The sequence below is a fragment of the Gallus gallus genome, chromosome 1 (genome assembly GCF_016699485.2).
Source record: "Gallus gallus isolate bGalGal1 chromosome 1, bGalGal1.mat.broiler.GRCg7b, whole genome shotgun sequence".
Lineage (NCBI taxonomy): Eukaryota > Metazoa > Chordata > Aves > Galliformes > Phasianidae > Gallus > Gallus gallus.
This window is the reverse complement of record NC_052532.1, coordinates 30,934,555-30,954,165: the sequence shown is the minus strand read 5'-3', so window position 1 is coordinate 30,954,165 and position 19,611 is coordinate 30,934,555. Positions and strand designations below refer to the sequence as shown.

Sequence of the window (19,611 nt, the reverse complement as noted above, 5' to 3'; positions counted from 1 at the left end):
ATGAGTGATGGCAAACTCAAATAAATGTACTTTGAATTATTACTGTGGAGGACTAAACTTCGTTTTTCTTAGAAAGTTCCTGTAACTGGGCTAGATTAAGATACTGATAGACCAGTATCTAATTGACCTGAATTGAATCGAAGGGCAGAGACACGACTCAGAAACATAAGAGAGAAGTCAGAAAACACTAATGCAATACTCAGGGGGAAGGGGGGGAGAAAGCTACTGGTCATTATGTAAAAATGTCCATGATATTAAAAGGAAAAAAAAAATCAGTATACAGTGTCTAACATGGATTCTTCCCCAGAATTTTAAAACTGAGTTTCTGACAAACCGTATGATGGTTGTGCTTACATGTGCAAAGCATATTTACACTCAACAGATACATACGATCATCTGTAGTAGCAGACAAACATATTTAGCTAAAAATGTTCATTTCATCTATTTACTATGGTTAAAAAAAAAGTTACATAACAACAGTAAATACTTCTTCCCCATCACTACGAGATAGGAGATACGCTTTTGTGATGGTTTAAGGTAACCTTTTTTTTTTTTTAAACTTCTTTTCTCCTCTCTACTCCTTCCCTAACAGAAAGACAGACAAGCAATTAACAAGGAACAACTTGTCATGGAAGCCACACTGAACATTTTGAAGAGAAGAATTTATTTCACATACTTTTTGTATACTGAGGGAATAGACTATCTGTAAAAACTGAAGTGTTAATACATTAACTATTTCTTGTCCTTTGAGATTTGTTTTCTGAACTTCACTACACTTCAATATGAAGTGCCAGGATAAGAACTTGGTGGGTCAGTTCTCAGAGCACTCATTTTTAGTTTTTAATTTGTGATTGCCACTAGGAAACAATTATGAAAAATCAGCACTGTCCTATGAATTCAGAAGAAAGCAGTAATGCACTACAAGTAATGGAAATCCAATGGTACAAATTTGAGCTGTACCAATAAAAGACTAATTCTCACTTTTCATTAAATTGTTAAATGACACTGTTTCAAATTATCTAACTTAAAGAGTATTTGTAATGCTCAAGTCTGATATAAACAATAACTGAGAAAGAAGGGAAAAAAAAAGAAAAGAACAAGATACAGGTATATTACAGGGTAACAAAGTACAAACAATTTGATTACTAAGGGTTGTGGGAAAAAAAAGCAATAAACAGGTATTGATTTTTCTGTTGCAAAAATGTCACATACTTACTGTCATCAAATACCCCAGCATTAGCAAGCAGTAACGTGATGATTTTAGGGTCCTTTTCAAGCTGCATGACATGCTTGCTTTCATTTGAAAGAAGAGTACATACATTAATTGCAAAATCCACTTCATTTGGGAGTCCAGATAACAGTGAAAGCACCAATTTATTATAATCGTTTGGTGAGTTAAAGTCCATAGATAGCCCATAGCTTTGACGAAGGTAATCTAAATAAGAAAAAAAAAATTAAACAACGTTTTCATAGCTAAACTGATTAATATTCAAATGATATTTTGTCCAATATTTTTTATGAGTGATACATATTTTTAAAATATATTGTACTTCTAAGGTATTGGTTTTACAGTATTCAACTTATTTGTCCCATTTGCCTTTGGCCAATATTTCGAAGACGTGCTACCTAGTTGTGTACTCTTCTAGTTAGATATTAATGCCTCTGGAACCTCCAGAATGCAATACGATCTTCCAAAGAAAAGCTTTGAGAATGTAAACTTTAACTAAAACAGAACAGAATTGTAATATAATAAGAAGTTGCTTTCTATGCAATGAATTACCCACCCATTCCACAAAATCCATGACATTTGTTTATTGTTTGTTTGATTTCTGAGAGTGACACCTTAGTCTGTAATTTACAGTGGGGTTGATTCAGGTTTCTTAAGCATGAGCCTTATTCCTCAGATTTTAAAGCTCAAATAATCCTATGCTCAACCCTGATATTTGGCTCTTCAGAGAAATGACTGAATCAATGGAAACAAAATCTGTGAATTTGCAAGGTATGTTGTTTCAAGACAAATAACTTTAGTCCTACTAATTAAAAGAAGAAACATTTGGAAAGAAGTGTAATGGTTTATAGATTCTCATTCCATTGTGGCTCACAGCGTAAAGCTTTTTGTTGCGTTAAATGAAGAACCCGAATGACCTACAGATTTGATGATTTTAATATTATTATAAATTTATTTATACACTATTACTGTAGCTTGTTCTAAAATACATGGAAAAAAAGTTAGAAAACAAATCTCAAAAATTTACCTGACACACTGTGTTGCTGGTAGTTATAGGAAGTTGGGATTGCACCAATGGGAAGTTGTGGCTTTGGATTGCCTGGTTGTACCTCCTCGTCCTCCTCCCCAAAATGATGGACTTTTTCATACTTTTCTAGATAACTGGAATAAAAAAAAAAAAAGATTTTGAATATATGTAACTAAATCCTTCTTATCTCTCAAGAACTGAACTGCCACAGGAAACAAACTATACAAACATGGAGATATACTGCGAATGATAGTCAAATAGTACAGAACAAAGTCACAGTCAGACTGACAACAGATGATACAGAAAATGCAGGTGTGAGGAATTTTGGCTTTAGATATTAAATATCTTCACAAACCTCAGCAACAATTCATAACTAAATCACAGAATCACAGAACTGTAGGTGCTGGAAGGGACCTCTAGAGATCATTGAGTCCAACCCGCCTGCAAAGCAGGCTCCCTACAGCAGGCTGCACAGGTGGGCGTCCAGGCGGGTCTTGAATATCTCCAGAGAAAAATCCACAACCCCTCTGGGCAGTTTTTACTTTGCTACCCTAAATAATTATTCTGTACAGTTTACCAATACCCTTACTGAGGTTAAGTCCAGAAAAACAGCTCCTTCCTTTCTTCTGACCTAAAGAAAAACAACATACTAAATTCTATCTATTACACAAGATGAAGAGAGTTAAGATTTACCGCAGGCAGTGATTCAAGGTCAGAAACTGAGCCACAGTTGCAACTAATGACTATCAGAAATCCCTTTAAATCCTTTCAGAAAAATGCTGATATACTCTACACAGTGATAGATTATCCCAGAGCGGTCTGCAAGCACAGAAGCTATGTATACATCAAAATCAAACAGCTAATCGGCTCAGTAAATTAATTATCTCAACTTAGTTATTCTAGCATTATAAACTTTAACTTTCTGAACTTACAATGTTCCAGAATATAAAGACAGCACGACCACAGCGGCCTTCATTTTGCAGACAACGTAGCTATGACATCGCTAATGGAATTATTCCAAAGTTGCCTACATTTGGAAGCTTTCAACTTGTTGAAAAACAACATCAAGTCAATTAAATTGTACTCAAAATACCATGTAATCAGGAGATCATTCAAAACATTTATCTTCCCATTTGTATACACTGAAAATATTTAATATCTTCGGAGAAAAAAAAAACTTTTGATATAATTTTTGTCAGTAGACACTGAAGCCACTAACTTACAGTGAATCAGAACGGTTTTAAGCATTTATTTAAAGAAAACAGCATTATTGATGACCTCCAGGGAATAGTTTGCGCGCATTATTATTTCATGAAATGAAGCATCAGTTTCATAACCATGCTCTTAACATGTTAGGAAATTCCAGAAGGAAGAAGAAAATTTCAGAGTTAGTAAGTTATACTATACATATCACTGTACCCCACACAAATATGATTTGAGTCTCACTGGTGCTTATGAGATTCAAAGTATATGTATGTTATCCTCATGTGAACCACTGCTACAGTGCCCTCCGTTAATAAGTGAACAGCAATCTTCACTGCACAATTATTTGTTTTTAGGGATTCAACAGAACAGAAATTGCATTTAAGTACAGTTGCTTTTTTCCTTTAAGCTAAAAATGATCATTTATGCTACTTAGATCTCACTTTAAAATCTCAAAAAAAAAACCCCCGAAATCCTACAAAACTTTTTAAAACTTACCATTCAACATTTCCCTACCCAAAGGTTTTTAAACCTAAAACCTATTTCTTTTCCACTTACTTTTTTTACCCTCTCATCCCACTTCTTTCCCTTTCCCTAAATCTGAAATTCGAAGATTAAGATCAAATGCAATTCATAGGTTCTGTGTGGCAACAGGCAACCATAGGCAGACGAGTATCACTGATACTACTCCAAACAAACTGAAAAAAATTGCTCATCTACACCTGAATAATTTTATTTTTATTATAATAAAATGGTGAATAGAGAGCCTAAAAACTAAGTAATTACATTACTGTGAGAACACCTTAATCATTTTATGAAAATCTTTAATAAAAGCAGTTAACACGAGTAGTATTATGTATGCATAAAGTACTTTAAACTGAAGCACTTGGAGGGTGGGGTCCAAAGTGGCAATGCTCATGCCATTGCAACTGAACAGCAAATAAGCCAGGCCAACCAGAACAGTGCAACCACCCCGTAGCTGCCTCCCATGACATGAGCCAGAGGCCAGCAACTTCAAGGGTGTGTATAGCTGTGGGGGGCCCTTCTTGCATCCCCCTGAGGAAACCTGCATCCTCTGCTCCCTTTTCTTCTCTGAGTGTTTGTATACCAATGCACACAGCATGAGGAGCAAACAAAAAGAATTAGTGTGCGGTCACAGGGCTATGATCTCACTGTATTCACGGAGACATGGTTGGGACAACTTGCAAGACTGGATGGCTATGTACTTTTTAGGAAAGACAGATCAGCAAGCCAAGGCAGTGAAGTTGCTCTTTATGTGAGAGAGCAATTGGAATGTATCAGTCCCTGCCTAGGGATGAATGATGAACAAGTGGAAAGCTTATGGGTGAGATTAAGGGCCAGGCAAACAGGGGTAGCACACTGTGGGTGTTTACTACCAGCTGCCTGATCAGGAGGAGGATGCTGATGAGGCCTCCCACACACAGTTGAAAATAGCCTCATGATCACAGGCACTGGTTCTCATGGGAGACTTCAATCACCCCGATATTTTTTGGAGAAGCAATGCTGCCAGGCACATATAGTCCAGAAGGTTCCTACAGTGTGTTGCCGATAACTTTCTGACACAGGCAGTGAAGGAGCCAGGAGAGGAGAGGAGTGCTGTGGGAACCTGTTCTTACGGAGTACTGGATGGGGATGCGAATGAAGGCTGGGAGCAGCCCTGGATGCAGCAACCATCAGACAATGGAGTTCAGGATCTTACACAGAAGAAACAAGGCAATAAGCAGGATTGCAAAACTGGACTTCAGAACTGTGACCTCTTCAAGGACCTACTTGAATGTATCTCATGTGAGAGCGCTGGAAGGTAAGTGGGCCCAGGAGAGTTTTTTGACATTCAAGCATCGCTACTTCCAAACTGGTGCATCTCAGAGAGTAAGAAATCAGGCAAAGGTGCCAGGAGACCTATATGAATGAGTAAGGAGCCCATGAAAAAATTCAAACAGAAGGAAAAAAATCTACAGAAAGTGGAAATGGAGTCTGGGCACTTGAGTAGAGTACAGAAATGTTGTCAGGACATGCAGGGGTGCCACAAGGAAAGCTAAGGTGCACTTGGAATTAAATCTGGTGAGGGAAGTCAAGGACAACAATAAAGGCTTTTTAAAATATGTCAATAGCAAAACAAAGGCTGGGGAAAATGCAGGCCTGCTGCTGACTGAGGTGGATGCCCTTGGAACTGAGGACACTGAGAAGGCAATGCCTTCTTTGCTTCAGTCAGTTTAAGAATAGTGAAGTGAATAAAGACACACTGTGAAACATAACTAATAAAACACATGAAGTAGCATAGCCAAACTTTCAAGTGTGCAGTCAGAAATGGTGCATAACGTAACCTTATGAGTCCCATGACACCATGTGCTCTAAAGCATATCTACAGTGATTTCTCAGCATTCAGCATGTAGCTATCCTAAGACAGACACAAAAATGTTTCCTGGAATCAAATGCTCATCTCCAATTCTGAAAGCTCGATAACCACAATTTTAAATCATCTGAAACATACCTTACTCCCCCAGTGACAGAAGCACCTATTTAAAGCTCTTACTGTATTAATCTATGTACTGGCCAGCATCTCCTCCCTTTTCTGATCATCCTGAAGCCAGAAATATTTTAGTGACTGTGAACAAAAAGTCTGTGGCTTATGTATTCTGACTAAATTCCTACCTGGTATTTTAAGATAGACTTACCAGTGGCTTCTAAATTCAGGAGGAAGAGCACAGTTCTGCAGAATCCTGAACTATGTGCAAAGCTAAGAACTCAAGCTCTAGCTGGAGAAGACTCCAAACTGTTCAGTAAATCACTGGGTCCGTCATCATTACCACCACCATGCTCTGACTGAAGGAGTTCGTATTTTAATTGAAGTGACCAACACTGAAAGGCAATTTCTCTTGTATTTACACATACACAAATGAATGCTTTGCCTTGTACTCCTCTGAGATGATCAAAAGCTACTGCAATCAAGGACAAGATGTACCAAAGAAAGATATGGGCTTCACAAAGTCCTGGACCAGATTAATCAAATCCATAAGTAAATCCATTTAATCTGAAACTGTATCTATATCTGTATCTATTTATCTATCTAATAATAAAGACCCAAAGGAGTAGTTCAATGGACTGCTTGACTTTCTCTCCTGACCATCCCATCCCTAACTCCTTAAGTGAAAACATTTTGCAAATCAAGAGAATTCTAGGTTGGTTTCCTGCTAGTTTTTCAAACTTAACAAGGGTCAAATGAACACTGAAGCAGAGGAAATGCAGGCATACATGGCTGAGCATGTGCATGTGCCATTTCACCAATGTCAGAAGCTAGGCTGCCTTAGCTTGTCTAACAGGACTCCGCGAGTGCTGTGGCTGGATCTAATTTCCTCATACCTGTGGGCCCGAGTCAAAGCTTGAGCTTATCATAAAGCACTTTCATTGCTGAAAGTAAGATTTCCTAAGAATATTTAATAAAAGCAAAATCCCTACAGAGAAAACACATACAGTTCTCAAAATACAGTATGCTCACAATCACCTTTGCTTGGACTTCTCTGTTCTGTCAAGAATGAATAGCTACTTAAGCTTTAAAAAAAAAAAAAGCCCGTATTCCAGAATAATCCACTTTGTTCCATGTTTTAAAATACAAAACCTGAACCTTATGCTTTTTATTAAATCCATGTCCCAGCAGAGCTGAGCAATATGAATATCCTTGATGTACTCCTCTGTTAATACCTCCTTTATTAAAATGTGTAAATGCAGTTCTGTCAAACACAGGCATTCTGAAATTTTAAAGATCTTGTCCCTTCCTTCCCCTCTGAAAGCAAATAAGTACAGTTTCCAACTCCACTGGACTAACAATTTGGGGGGATTTAGAAAAATCTTATGGGTGTATATAAATAAAAAGACCTTTGTAAACTAAAATTCTTTCTTTTTTTTTAGAGTTAACAACTCAAACATTATCATGCCTTATTTCATAGGAAAGCAGGATTCAAATCAACCTAAAGAGATGATGTACTTTTTCCCTAAGCCAAAGCATGCAGCAACTCATAAACTCTCAGCTCCTTCAGTTTACTGAAACAGCTCATTCAGTTTACTGAAGTTCCACGTCTTCAAAGAACATTCTCTCGTTCCTAACACACCCCAAACTCATGCAGCTTACTGAGGAAAAAAAACCCACAAAGGCTAAAATGTTTCTTTTTCCCCCTACCACAAATGTGGTTGGACTGCGGTTGGATTTGATGATCTTTGAGGTCCATTCCAACCCGAGTAATTCTATGAAGTGAAAAGACTTACCTTACATCTATCACATACTCTTGTCCATTTTAAGATCATGCTAGTTTAGAGGGAGAATGCTTTACTATTTATGAATCCATGGAGTTTAGCAACTCTGTATTACTGAATTTCAGCTATAATAATCAAACCATAATAGCCTGACTTTGTATGATTCCTTAATGCTACATAAGCACTGACTGTTTACAGACAACTGCACAGACCTCAATTCTTCAAACCCTCCCCTTTTGTTTACTGCAGGAAGAATGACCTGGAATTTTAGCGAAGAGGAGAAGCTTTGTAAATTAGCTTATAAAAGAGCTTTACTAGTCTTAAATACTAATCTTACCAGTCTGGTATACAGCTACTGTACAAAGAGCACAATACTTACCATAAAGACAGGTCTTGCTTTTAAAATGTAAGACACTGAAGTATAATAAAATGAGCTGTTCTATTACTGAAATACAGCTGTGCAAAAGCCCATAAATTATAATCAGTTATTTACAAAAGGCTACTGTCACGTTTCAAAACAACTTACTGTATCTGTATCTACAGACCAGAAATGCACACTTAAATCTCAGAAATTCTAGAGTCAGAATGCTTCCTTAAGTTGGCAAAGTCCCAGGTATACGTATCAAGAACACAGGTCTCAATCTTCTCATCCTCTCTTCTTTTAATTTCAATGCCAATGAATGGTTAGGCTCTGAAAGATGCAGCTAATATGTACAAAAATGAACTAAGCGACGAATAGATGAAGGACCAGAAGGAAATGACTAATAAAACAAGCAATTTATATAGGATATAACATTTTCATTGGCATCTGAGATGAAAACCAAGTGCTACATTGAAGTATTGGTGATAATGGAATAATGATGAAACCTGGCTTCTGTGCACATACCAAAAGGCTCCATACCGCTAGCGCGTGGCATCTTACATCGCCATTAGCCCAGCGAAAGCATGATCTAAAATATTCAAGAAACTGAAACGCAATTTCAATTCACAACCCACTGCCTCCTGTCAGCTTGGATCATGCCTCTATTCTGAGAGACTTCACTTTAAAAAAACAGCTGGTGAACAGCCAGATCTACAGGATATGCAAAGTACTTAACGTCAGGAAAATACACGGGCAACCAAAGACCTGTGAAGGATGGCTAATTTTACAGCGCAAGTCAATTCGGTGCTTTCTGAAAACCTGGTTCCTCTAAGGATCCACAGAGTTGGAAATCAAAAGATAGCATCATTTGGAAAATCGAATTCACGTATTACACATTCTGTTCCTGTGACAGAACTTCATTTTGTTTCATTCCAGTCCATGACATAAATAAATAAATAAACAAACAAACAAATAAACGTTGCTTCAGGATTGCTTTCAGATGTTTGGGAAAAAAAACACACAAAAAAAGAATTCTGCACTACATACAGCTAATGGCATGCAGAATTTGCTATCAGCGGTAGTCTTGAATGGGCTTACAGAATGCAGCAAGCTCTCAAGCTGCTGTTTCTGGTGACTTTTCTTCTTGTAAAATTGGTTAATTTGAACAAAAAGGCATCTAGACAAAGATGACCATGGTCTCCGAGTGAAAACTTAGGAGTCCTCCACACACTTTCTTAGTATTTGTCCATCAATTTTATGTATTGTTATGAAGTGCCTGACTTATTTGGATATTTCACTCCCTGCACTGGAGCATGGTCAATTTGCCATGCATGACAAACAGAGAAGATGGTATCACCTATTACAGTCCAACAATCATTTCATTAGCTCTACATTCAGCTGAAGGAAAAGCAGGTGCCATTCCACCCGAGATTTCTTCCTGGTCTTTCCTAATTAATCTGTGGTGCTGGTTGTAGGCTGCAACATTCAGTGCACAAGGTGAAGCTTGGTGCCATGCTCCGGATGGAAACGTCTACTTGGATCTTAACGAGTGATGTCTACCATACTCATCTCAGGAAAGTTCCTTCAAAAAACTTGCCTTGAGAGTTAAGCAAACTAGTTCCTAGAAATGCCTAACTCAACACTATGCTTCCAGGTTCTGCTCAAACTTTTAACACACACCACCAAGCTGCCTCGAACTCCATTTTTTATCTATGAGTTTTGTCTCTGACATCATCAATCTTTTCGGAACTTTCTCCCTTGACTTCAAAAGTACCAGGAATTCCAATCCAAGTTACATGCTAGCAACTGAATCCTTCAAAATACTGTTTGTGTATTTTCCAATTTCGTGTTGCGTGAACTGAGAAACGGAGTACCTCACACACAAAGCAACACGCAGCAAACCATTCTTTACATAGCAGTTCTCAGTAAGTACTCAGTTGCTGCCTGGGTTGTTGTGAGTACCTAGTAAGACTTGCTGACAAATCAAGACCTTCACACGGTATTTGGCCAGCTAGCCAGCTGAATAGCAAACTCCAGCATTTGTGCTTTTCAAACATCTGGCCTGCTGCTCTCCCAGCTGGCAGCAGCACGCTGTTCCCCACTGTTCCCATGCAGCCCCATCTGACTGCACGTATCACACTGTGCCTGGGGCTCCAGCTCCAGCCTCTGCCCAACACCCCTCCTGCATGCGCTGGGCCAACTGCGAGCAAACTGAGAAAGCCCCATTCCCATGAAAGGGAGTCTCAGACTTTCCAACACATCCACGTGTAAACAAAGATTGCATGCACCGGCATTTAAATGTGTTAACAACGTTTTGTAACACAGGTTATGTAAGATTACGTGACAGATGGTCCAATCTGTGCTTCACTTGAAATCTGGTTAAGAAATTTGTGTCCTATCAAGAAGTCTTTGCAGACAGAAGAAAAACATATACATCCCTTAATGAACTTCTGCATCTGCTAAAGAAGGATGGATTATCTGTTGTTACAGGAAAAAAAAAGGGGTAGAATTCATGAGCAATCTAGAAAGTTTCACCTTATTAGACATTATAATAACAGGAAAAAGGCAACATGTAATGCTTTAAAGTTTAAAAAAGAAAAAAAAACCAAATCACTCTCAAGTCACCGAAACTATGTTCTTAATATCTATGGGAACAACAAGAGGAAAAAAATTAAGATACTATTTTATGCTTTAATACCAATAATGCTCTAATTTAGGAGGAAGACAACAAACGATCTATGCCAGTGAGATGAGTGTATGCTGGAGTGCAAATTCAAGAGATTAGGCAGCTGGAGTGGGAAGGGAACAAAACAGAAAAAACCTGCCTCTGCAGAAACTGCATTACCGGGACTCCCAACAGATTCTGGACAAACACTACAGAAATGACAGCAGGAGAAGATGACTTATTTTGATTGCCTCAAAGTTAAGAGAAAGTCTGTGCTGCTAAAGAAGTATTGAAATAAAAGGCAAAAGCTTCATTCACCATGAGGTCCTGTTAGCCAAGGTAGCAGCTGAAGGCAAAAATGAGACCTCTTACTCCTTCTACATTCCTTTAACCTTCCTCTAACCCTTCTTAAATCCTGCCATGCCTGCCGTGCAAGCTGGCAGGAGGACTGCATGGGAAAATATCCGCACAGTAATGACAGTGACCCAGTGGACAGTCTTCACACTTAAGCAACTATGTTTTGGTCTACTCCACCGTAACTAGCACCAAAATGTCTCCAACACTCACTTTTTCAAAATCCTTCACTTCCAGGTTTGCTTTCATATCTACACATCTTTCAATTAAATTAAACTGAGTCTCCTTGTGAACCAGCACTGAAGACCACAGTTACTTTCCAGGAGGAACTCTTCTACTGTGCTCTCACTGCTTGGCAAAATTTATTCTAACCCAGTAACACCTCTTACTGCTTCAACAGCTGTTTTACTAGAGCTGACAGGCCTCACGTCCAGGAATATCTGAGCTGTGCCACTGTTAATAGTATTAATTCTCCAGTCTACTTCTGGGAATTAACTTTCCAACAAAGACCTACTCATCTTACTAATTTTATAGTCATTCTGTTGCCTCCTAGGATGACAGCTCATCAAGCCTATCAAATATGACAGTAGTCTGGGTTTAGTCTTTAAGCAAAACATCAGGATCCTTGAGATTTTTGCTGTATCCTTAACACACTCACAAATTCTAGAAAAATCCCAAGTTTCCCTTATTTTAAAAAACAATCTACAGAACTAAGATTTACTGACAGTGCCTGAATCTAAAAGGAAAAGATGCACTATTATGCATTGTACCACGTGGTAGGAATCACCATGAGAAATGATAACTTAAGCATCGAGACCTGTACAAAGCAGGTCATACCTACATAGCGTCACCCCGCACCTGTCATCTCTTTTCAGGTAACCATGGACTGACTGGCAGTTGCACAAAGAATGGCCTGAAATCTTCAATGCCACCATGCTGTGAAAGTCTCTGCAACGGTTTTCAGTATTCTTGTATTCAGTGCAGCTGTGGCAGCAATATAAGAGATTATTGCCACACTGAAGACATACTGTAATACAATAATAATATATTGAGCTCAATATAGCTTACTATACAGCATTAGGTATAAGGCATGCTGTGTATAACACAAAGTCAGCATGGAATGTAAAAACTTGTGCTCAGTGAATGCTATTTAGGTCACTAAGTCATGTGTCAAAGTAAACACAAAAACAGAAGCTGGCTATGTACATGCCTTCTTTCATAGTCACATCCTTAGGATGCGGCAGTGTTTTGACTACAACCTGTGTATTTATCTACTACATGTACTCAAAGAGGAAATATCCTTCTTAAATATAAAGAATACATATCATGAGGAAAAAGATTGCAACAGCCATGATCATTCCTACACAGTGCAATAACTGCAATCAGTAATTTTAACACTAAAGCTAAAAAATCTAATATGCATTTTGAGCTGCTCACAAAAGTTAAAAAGAAAATACATTTAACATACAGTGGATTTTGATCATGGCCACTTAGGAAACAATGAAGTTACAGAATTATTTCCAGAGCTGAGCAACAATGTCCATAAACGCATTTTAATGCAAATACACGTTCACACTCTTACTGTAGATGGTGTACAAATGCATGCAACTTTCTGAATGGTGAAATTACTGAAAATAACACTGACTGGAAGACGTATCGACTGTGTAAAGCTATGTAGGTATAGAAGTATTTAATTAACCAAATAAAGAGAACTGTATGTAGTATAAACAGCTATAAATCCATTTGCCAACCGCTACTCGTGTCTATTATTTAACTACTATGAAATTCAAATTAGAAGAAAATATTTTTGCTTTTTTCACCCCCTCAGTGCAAAAGGAGGAGAAAGAAATGATGCATATTACAGCAGCAGAACTTACTACATTCTGTCAGCACCTTGTCTGAAGAGTTGTTCTCGTGAAGGGAAGATTTCTATGGTAAGTCAGTCTCAACTTTTTCCCAAAATTGAGGATGAAAACTACCCACAATTATTGGATGCCATTTCCCTGCTGTCTTTAGTTCAGTCTCATTACCTAATATGAAAATGATAGATGTATTTGCCCAACAAAACTAAGAAACATTCCCAAGGTTTTTTCCCCGTGTCAGGAAGAAGTGTCTCACTTTCTGCCTGCTACCTAACAGACAAAACTGCACAGAAATAACACCCTGAAAATCATTTATCCTACCAAGGATTTCCAGTTCTCTGAGCTTCTCTCAATCCATTATAAGTAACATCGATATCTTTAGTATCACAGACAGTGATAAGTACTCTTTATTTATTTGCATGTTTCCAATATTTAGGAATATTACACATTTTTGAAACAGCAGTGAAGACAAAAATACTTGCTCCATGACTTAAAACAGTGTAAGAAAAGAAAGGTATTAAAGGTATTGCTTGCATATTTCATCATAACAATGCCAACATAAATGTTGGTTCTTCTCTGAACACAAAACACCTAAGCAGTTTCTAGAACGAGGCTCCAAAGTCCAAACTCTACATGGCCAAAGGAGCATTGTAAGCACTGAAAAGTGATCCTTTCTCCCTGGTCCTCTCTCTGCTCTCTTTCTCTTCACTCTTTGCTACACACTGGTGCTACTTTGAAAGAGGGGCAGATAGGCGTGCAGTAGGAAGCCTCCTAACTGGAAGGAGACTATACAAGGAAATAGCTAATGGGATATATAAAGCTCATGAAAACAGCCATCTAGAAAAAGGTGTTCTGGATTCCCAGCAATTGCTCCATCCACCAAAATGAAGGTTTCCACACTACTTCTTCCTGCCTGTTCAGCAGATACTAAGTAAAACATAAGACACAGAACAAAAAAAAAATGAGTTTGCTGATTTCTATTATGCACAGACCATTTTTTAATTTAATGAATCTTCAAGTCTACGTAAAATACATTGCTACACCAATTTTTCTGTCACTTCATTGTTAGAATCTGCACATATTCAGTGTTGCGCTTCTCTGCCTTCATCTTATCAGTCTTATTTTTCCCGCAATTAAATCCATTCACAATTTCTCACACGTAGACCACATGATCAAAGCAAATGTACTAGTTCACGTTTCTATTTACGTAGTTAATCAAACAAAAATACGAAAATTAATTAATTCTTGAACATTATACCACAGCTGCATCAAATATTCATTAAAAAAATAAGAGCAGAATAAAAAATTCTGATTAAGAAAATCCTATTGGGATTCTGCACAATAGGAACACAAATGCTTTACGTTCTACGCGAAGAGGCAAAAGCTGCCTGGGGAGTCGGTCCCTTCCTTACCTCACGATCTTACCAGAAATCAGTTTGTAAGAAAGAATGCAGTCTGGCCTGCAGAAAAACATTCAACTTGAAAATATCTGTATGTTTGAAACACAAACACATCCAGACTGAAACTAAAACAACAATGACTAATTTTAACATCTTCTGATCAAGAAGCACCATCATACTGCTACAGGGCTCGTTAAGCATCCCAGCGTATTCTGAGAACGTAGCCATGTACAAATTGAGAAATGATGATAAAGAGGTAACATATTGATTTAGCTGTCTAAACATGTAAAAGCTACACATCTATACTAAAATAAACAATGCTGTGAGCGTTCCCATGCATGGAAATGAACTGCCTGTACTGTGAAATTGTTAGAGAAGGGCCTGCAAGAATTTCTCCAGGCCAATTAGCTCTCTCCCTAACATTTAAAGGTGACCATTCCCAGAAGTGAATTTGGATATAGCTACTCTGGTTTTTAGGGCTAGGAGTATGGACATGAACCATTTTGTGTCAACTAGCCTCCTGCTCAATTAATTCACTAATAAGTAGTGTTTATAGGGGGTAAAAGCCGAATGCTGCAGGGGCAGCCTCTGACAATACAAAGTGGAGAAGCTGAAAGACAGATGAAGTGTTACTCCTTAGTAGATTTTAAAGTTGTCAGTGATATAATGATCATGAAGAATTTATAAGCATTTGTGCTTTGGCTTGTATAACTGCAAAGAAATTACAACATCTACAAGGATGAAAGGGAAAGAACAAAAGGGCATGATGAAAACAGATAAAACCCAGAGATAGACATCCTGTTGGGAAGTATCTGTCTGAGGCATTAAAGATTATCAGATAAATTTTCTTTAAAGCAAAAAGAAATTTTGAATATTTTTATTTAAAAACAAACAAACAACAGAAAACCCTGCTTTGTCTACCACAACAACATTCTCATCGAGTAATTTGAAGCATGCAGTAAAAAAAAAACCTCAAACTGTAAACTGGGTAGATGGAGACTGAGAATATGTTAAGTGCACTGGATGAGAAATTGTTATCTTTTACAGAAAGGCTAAAAAATAGAATACAGTATTAACAGCATTCAAATATTAAGTATTAGAAATGGCACCGAGTCCCTGCTGGTGGTCTGGGGTTTAGAGGAGATAAGACCTGATCCTCCACTATGGATTGACCAGGCTTTTCATATCAAGTAAATCCAGTACAGCTTATCATATTCCTATTATTTGGAATGGAAATAATCTGTGGGAAAAGCTCTGCAATTAACGTATTGCATACCTTTTTAAGAGGCTGAGAGAAGGTAAACTGAGACTGAAAAATGTTCAGTAAAAGTTCAGTTGGAAACCACAAATTCACATAAGTATAGATCTCAATTAAGTAATAAGTATTCATTTTTTAATTTAATAATCTAAATGTTACCTCCCATCCTCCCAAGCCTTTTCACTACACTGTACACAGATAACAAATAGCACTAAATGCTACACACACTGCCACATGCACTCCAATAATGAAATCAAAACACATTGTGTATGTAGTTCAGATACATCAGAGGTGAACAATTTTCTTCCACCATTTAAATATATATATATATATATATATATATATCTGCTTCTGAACATTCAATTATAATGAAACACCAATTGCAACTAAAGCTAGCAGCTTAAACATGGTCTTTCCTTGACCCAGACCGCCTCAGCAGATGTGACAGTCTCCGGCTGTCAATGGCTTGAAGGTAAATGGCCTTTCTCAATGCCCTGGACTTAGCAGCATTCAGTAGTGCTGGCCTTGAGACAGACAAATCTTTGGTATGAGAAACTGGCTCAAAAACGCTCTTTGGAATGAGGATCCATGGCTAGCTGTCAGGAAACCGTGCTTCTGACTCTACTCTTGTTTCTGGGATCCCAGAAAGAACAACTCTACCTTGGGTTTATGCTCTACCTACATGCAGACACAGGTACACTTAAGATGACACGGATTGAAGCACTGGCACACAGAAAGGACATGTTCCTACTTCCTCATCATCACACATTTCTACCTTCATTTTTTTTTTTGTCATTGCATTGTCTTTGTAACATCAGAACATCTAATAGATAATACGCACCCTGCTGAAACTAAAATGAATTCTCATGGCATGCTGGTAGGCAGAGGGAAGCCCTGCAAGTAATTATTTTTTTTTTTTTACCAAGAAGTTCCATACACAGAACTAATCATGTAGTGTGCAGATTAAAAGCACTCCTGCTTTCTTGACTGTGCTGACCTCCGCATGTATCTGAGCAACGCTGTGCATCATCTCTTATCAGCAAGGAACGGCTCTCTATTATTCGCTCATAATGACCTAATTTGTTAATTATACTTTCTTTCGCCCTTCCTCTTGGCAACACTCCATATCTGACAAGACAACACCGGTTTGTAGAAAGCCTAGCAAAAGTTTCTCAGTGTTGTACTTGCACAGAAAACAGACAGCTGACTTTTAAATACTCAGCATTCTGAGAGTAAGCCCCCCGGTGTCACCTAAAGCTCAGGACATGCCCATCGACCCTTCAGGCCACTGCAACTTTCTTCCCAGAGATAAAAATCAGCTGTACAAACCTTCTCAGACAAATTTCAAACAAGGAACATACCTGCAGAATATTCTGCACATCTGTAATACTGCGTCTTCCAATCGCCAAGGAAAACAATTAAATCCTTCGGTAGTGTAACAAGTGTTAACCCAGCAATAACAACCAACCCTCGGAAAGAACGAAGCACATACAACACTGTGTGCTTTAAGAACAACCTTGAAGTGATCAGACATTGTACTCTGATGACAGCACTACTTCTCGAACTTAAGCTGAAGCTCAGGAAAACTTAAACACCCTCCAAAAATTCAGCCGTTCACATTTTTTGTCTGCTATATATGAGAAACTTAAGACCTATCCAGCAACAAAAGAAACTGAGGGGGGGAGTGCTTTTCCTGTTTCCTTTTTGCCTTTTCTAAGAATCTCTCCAATACTGAGTTCTCCCTTCCCACATTTCCTTCTATGAAGTAACAATCAATTCCTCTTCACCGGTGCAATTTTTCATTTCTTTTTCCCACTTTCTGCAGGTACAGCCTGGAGCAGTGGATATTTCCAGCACCTGTAGTGTGCCACTGCAGCCACTGCAGCTATTCCTCTCATGTTCATAAGGATACAAACACCTGCACTGCAACCAGCCCATGTCTTGCTTATTTCCATCACCAAAAAAAATAAAAATAAAAATAAAAATAAAAATCAGGAAAGTTAGGAGCAAAAAAAAACTTTCCAGTGCTGCTTTTTTGAGGACTCAGGAACAGAAAATTTGACTTACGTTTTTAACTGCTTTAATGACAATCAAACTCTGAGTGAGCTCATTTTTGTTTCCCATCTGTTCCAGGGGTTCATAATAATGCCCGTGAGTACAAGAACAGAATGCTTAGAAGTGTAAATATGCAGCAATTGGGATTAAATCAATACAGTCATTTTAGGTTTTCATTTAAACAAAAATTGCTTCAAGATGACTATGACCAAGATTTGACATAATCTTTCTATGGCCCGTTCCAGAAAAAGCACATCATTTGTATATCAAATATCACAGTATCTGACATGCTGAGGTATGTTAGACACAGGTCTCCCCCATTCAGGTATCTTACAGTCAGAAAAGGCACAACACAGGAATTCAAGTGTTGCCAACATCTTTTAACTATACAGTTCCTAGTGGAAGTAAGAACTGACCACATTAATTGCCTACTAAGAGCAGGTTTCCTTTTCTTTCACATCTTCTGCTTGTCCCCCCAAGAAGTAACCTGAAGTTAAACACCACAGCAGCTGTTAGATAACAAACTTCTTAACTCTGTTTATGTTTCACAGTAAAACAGTACTACAATTAATTCAGTATGTCAGTACTCCCTGCCTGTTTCCAAGCATGCCATCATCTTTCTGAGGCGAGTGAAGAGAATGAGCACAACACTGACACAGCTAAGTTCTAAAATGACCCATTTGGAAACGTAGGTGTACTTGAAGCTGAAAAAATATCCCCCAATGAAGCACTTCATAATATCACTTTTCAAGTATGAATAAAAACACAATGAAACACTGCTAACTAAAACAGAATCAAAGAGATGCAGTCCCCCAAGTAAGAACCACCCCACACATCTGAATAGCAATACAGCAGCACCAATAGGATTCATGGAAGTTGCAGTTCATCTCAGCAAAGAGGAGTTAGCACGCCTTTTTCATTAAACCAGGTTAATCACTACCATTACTTAAGGGCTGGAAAAGTACTTAAACCTATGGCCCGCCTCCTTCTCAAGGATCACATTACAATGCTCATATTTTACATCCCACTATGGTGGTGTTAATTGTCATGTTTTGATGGGTTCCTATGGCAGTAGCTGTACTAATACATTTCTATTGACAAGAAAAAATATAGGTAATTGTACTGTGCACAAATAAGGAGCATTGTTTAAGATACAGGATAGAAAGAAACCAATTCACTAGGAAAGAGGAAGGGAATTCCTATTTCCTAGGCATTAGGGTTTTTTTCTTAATAATAGTAATATAAGAAGCAGACTTTCAAATTAATTCTCAATAATATACTTCTTCATTTCACCTACACATCATCAGGATACAGCAAGTAATTGTCTGAATTGATGCACTCACTGTTCATCATGCATGTGCTTGCAAACAGAGAGGTGTCCCTCACTAAATGAAACAATTTCATCTATCAATTCACAGGATTTTACAGTGAGAATCTTGAGACGCACCAAACATCCTTTTCTAAACTCAGTCTGCAAATTTAGTAATAAATACTACTAATAAAATACTAAAACTAATAAATAAAAGTGTTTATTTTCTTTATTTAAAACGCGCAGACTGGGAACTTGAAAAGTCAGCTGCTCCTTTATAACACTGAAAAAATGAAAATAATATAAAAAACAAGTTGCACCAAGGCTTAGACTTGTAGTCAGAGCTTCAGTGCTATGTAAGGACACAAGCAAGTAGGTGTGTGCCAACTTCAATTTCACAAGCACATGAACACCAAGGCACATGCTTCCCACTGATCTCTGTGCAAGTCCATCACCCAACCTATCGAATACACTACAGCATTACTGTAAGTTGCTACTTAGCAACTCTCTGTATCATCAAATGACTTTGGAAATAGGGCTCTAACAATAAGGAACAGTTCATAACTCACCAATTACACTTAAAACTTGTCAAAACTTGGCTGAAAGGAAGAAAAATTTCT

The 19,611-nt window shown here is 37.9% G+C and overlaps 1 protein-coding gene and 1 long non-coding RNA gene across 5 annotated transcripts in view; one reads left to right on the top strand and one right to left on the bottom strand.

Moving 5' to 3' along the window:
* Positions 1-19,611, bottom strand: part of ARID2 (AT-rich interaction domain 2) — a 108,436-nt gene that overhangs the window by 44,972 nt on the left and 43,853 nt on the right. For all 3 annotated transcript variants that reach the window (XM_004937552.5, XM_416046.8, XM_040702427.2), the window contains 2 exons: positions 2,256-2,389; positions 1,217-1,435 (listed from right to left, as the gene is read on the bottom strand). In XM_004937552.5, coding sequence (XP_004937609.2) covers positions 1,217-1,435; positions 2,256-2,389 — 353 coding nt within the window. The remainder of the gene's footprint in view (positions 1-1,216; positions 1,436-2,255; positions 2,390-19,611) is intronic.
* On the top strand, positions 9,842-18,350 carry LOC121113294. 2 transcript variants are annotated; one of them, XR_005860628.1, is made up of 4 exons: positions 9,842-10,013; positions 10,806-11,092; positions 12,936-13,041; positions 17,453-18,350. It is a non-coding gene; the product is annotated as an uncharacterized LOC121113294 (long non-coding RNA). The 2 variants fall into 2 exon arrangements; XR_005860627.1 differs by lacking the exon at positions 10,806-11,092.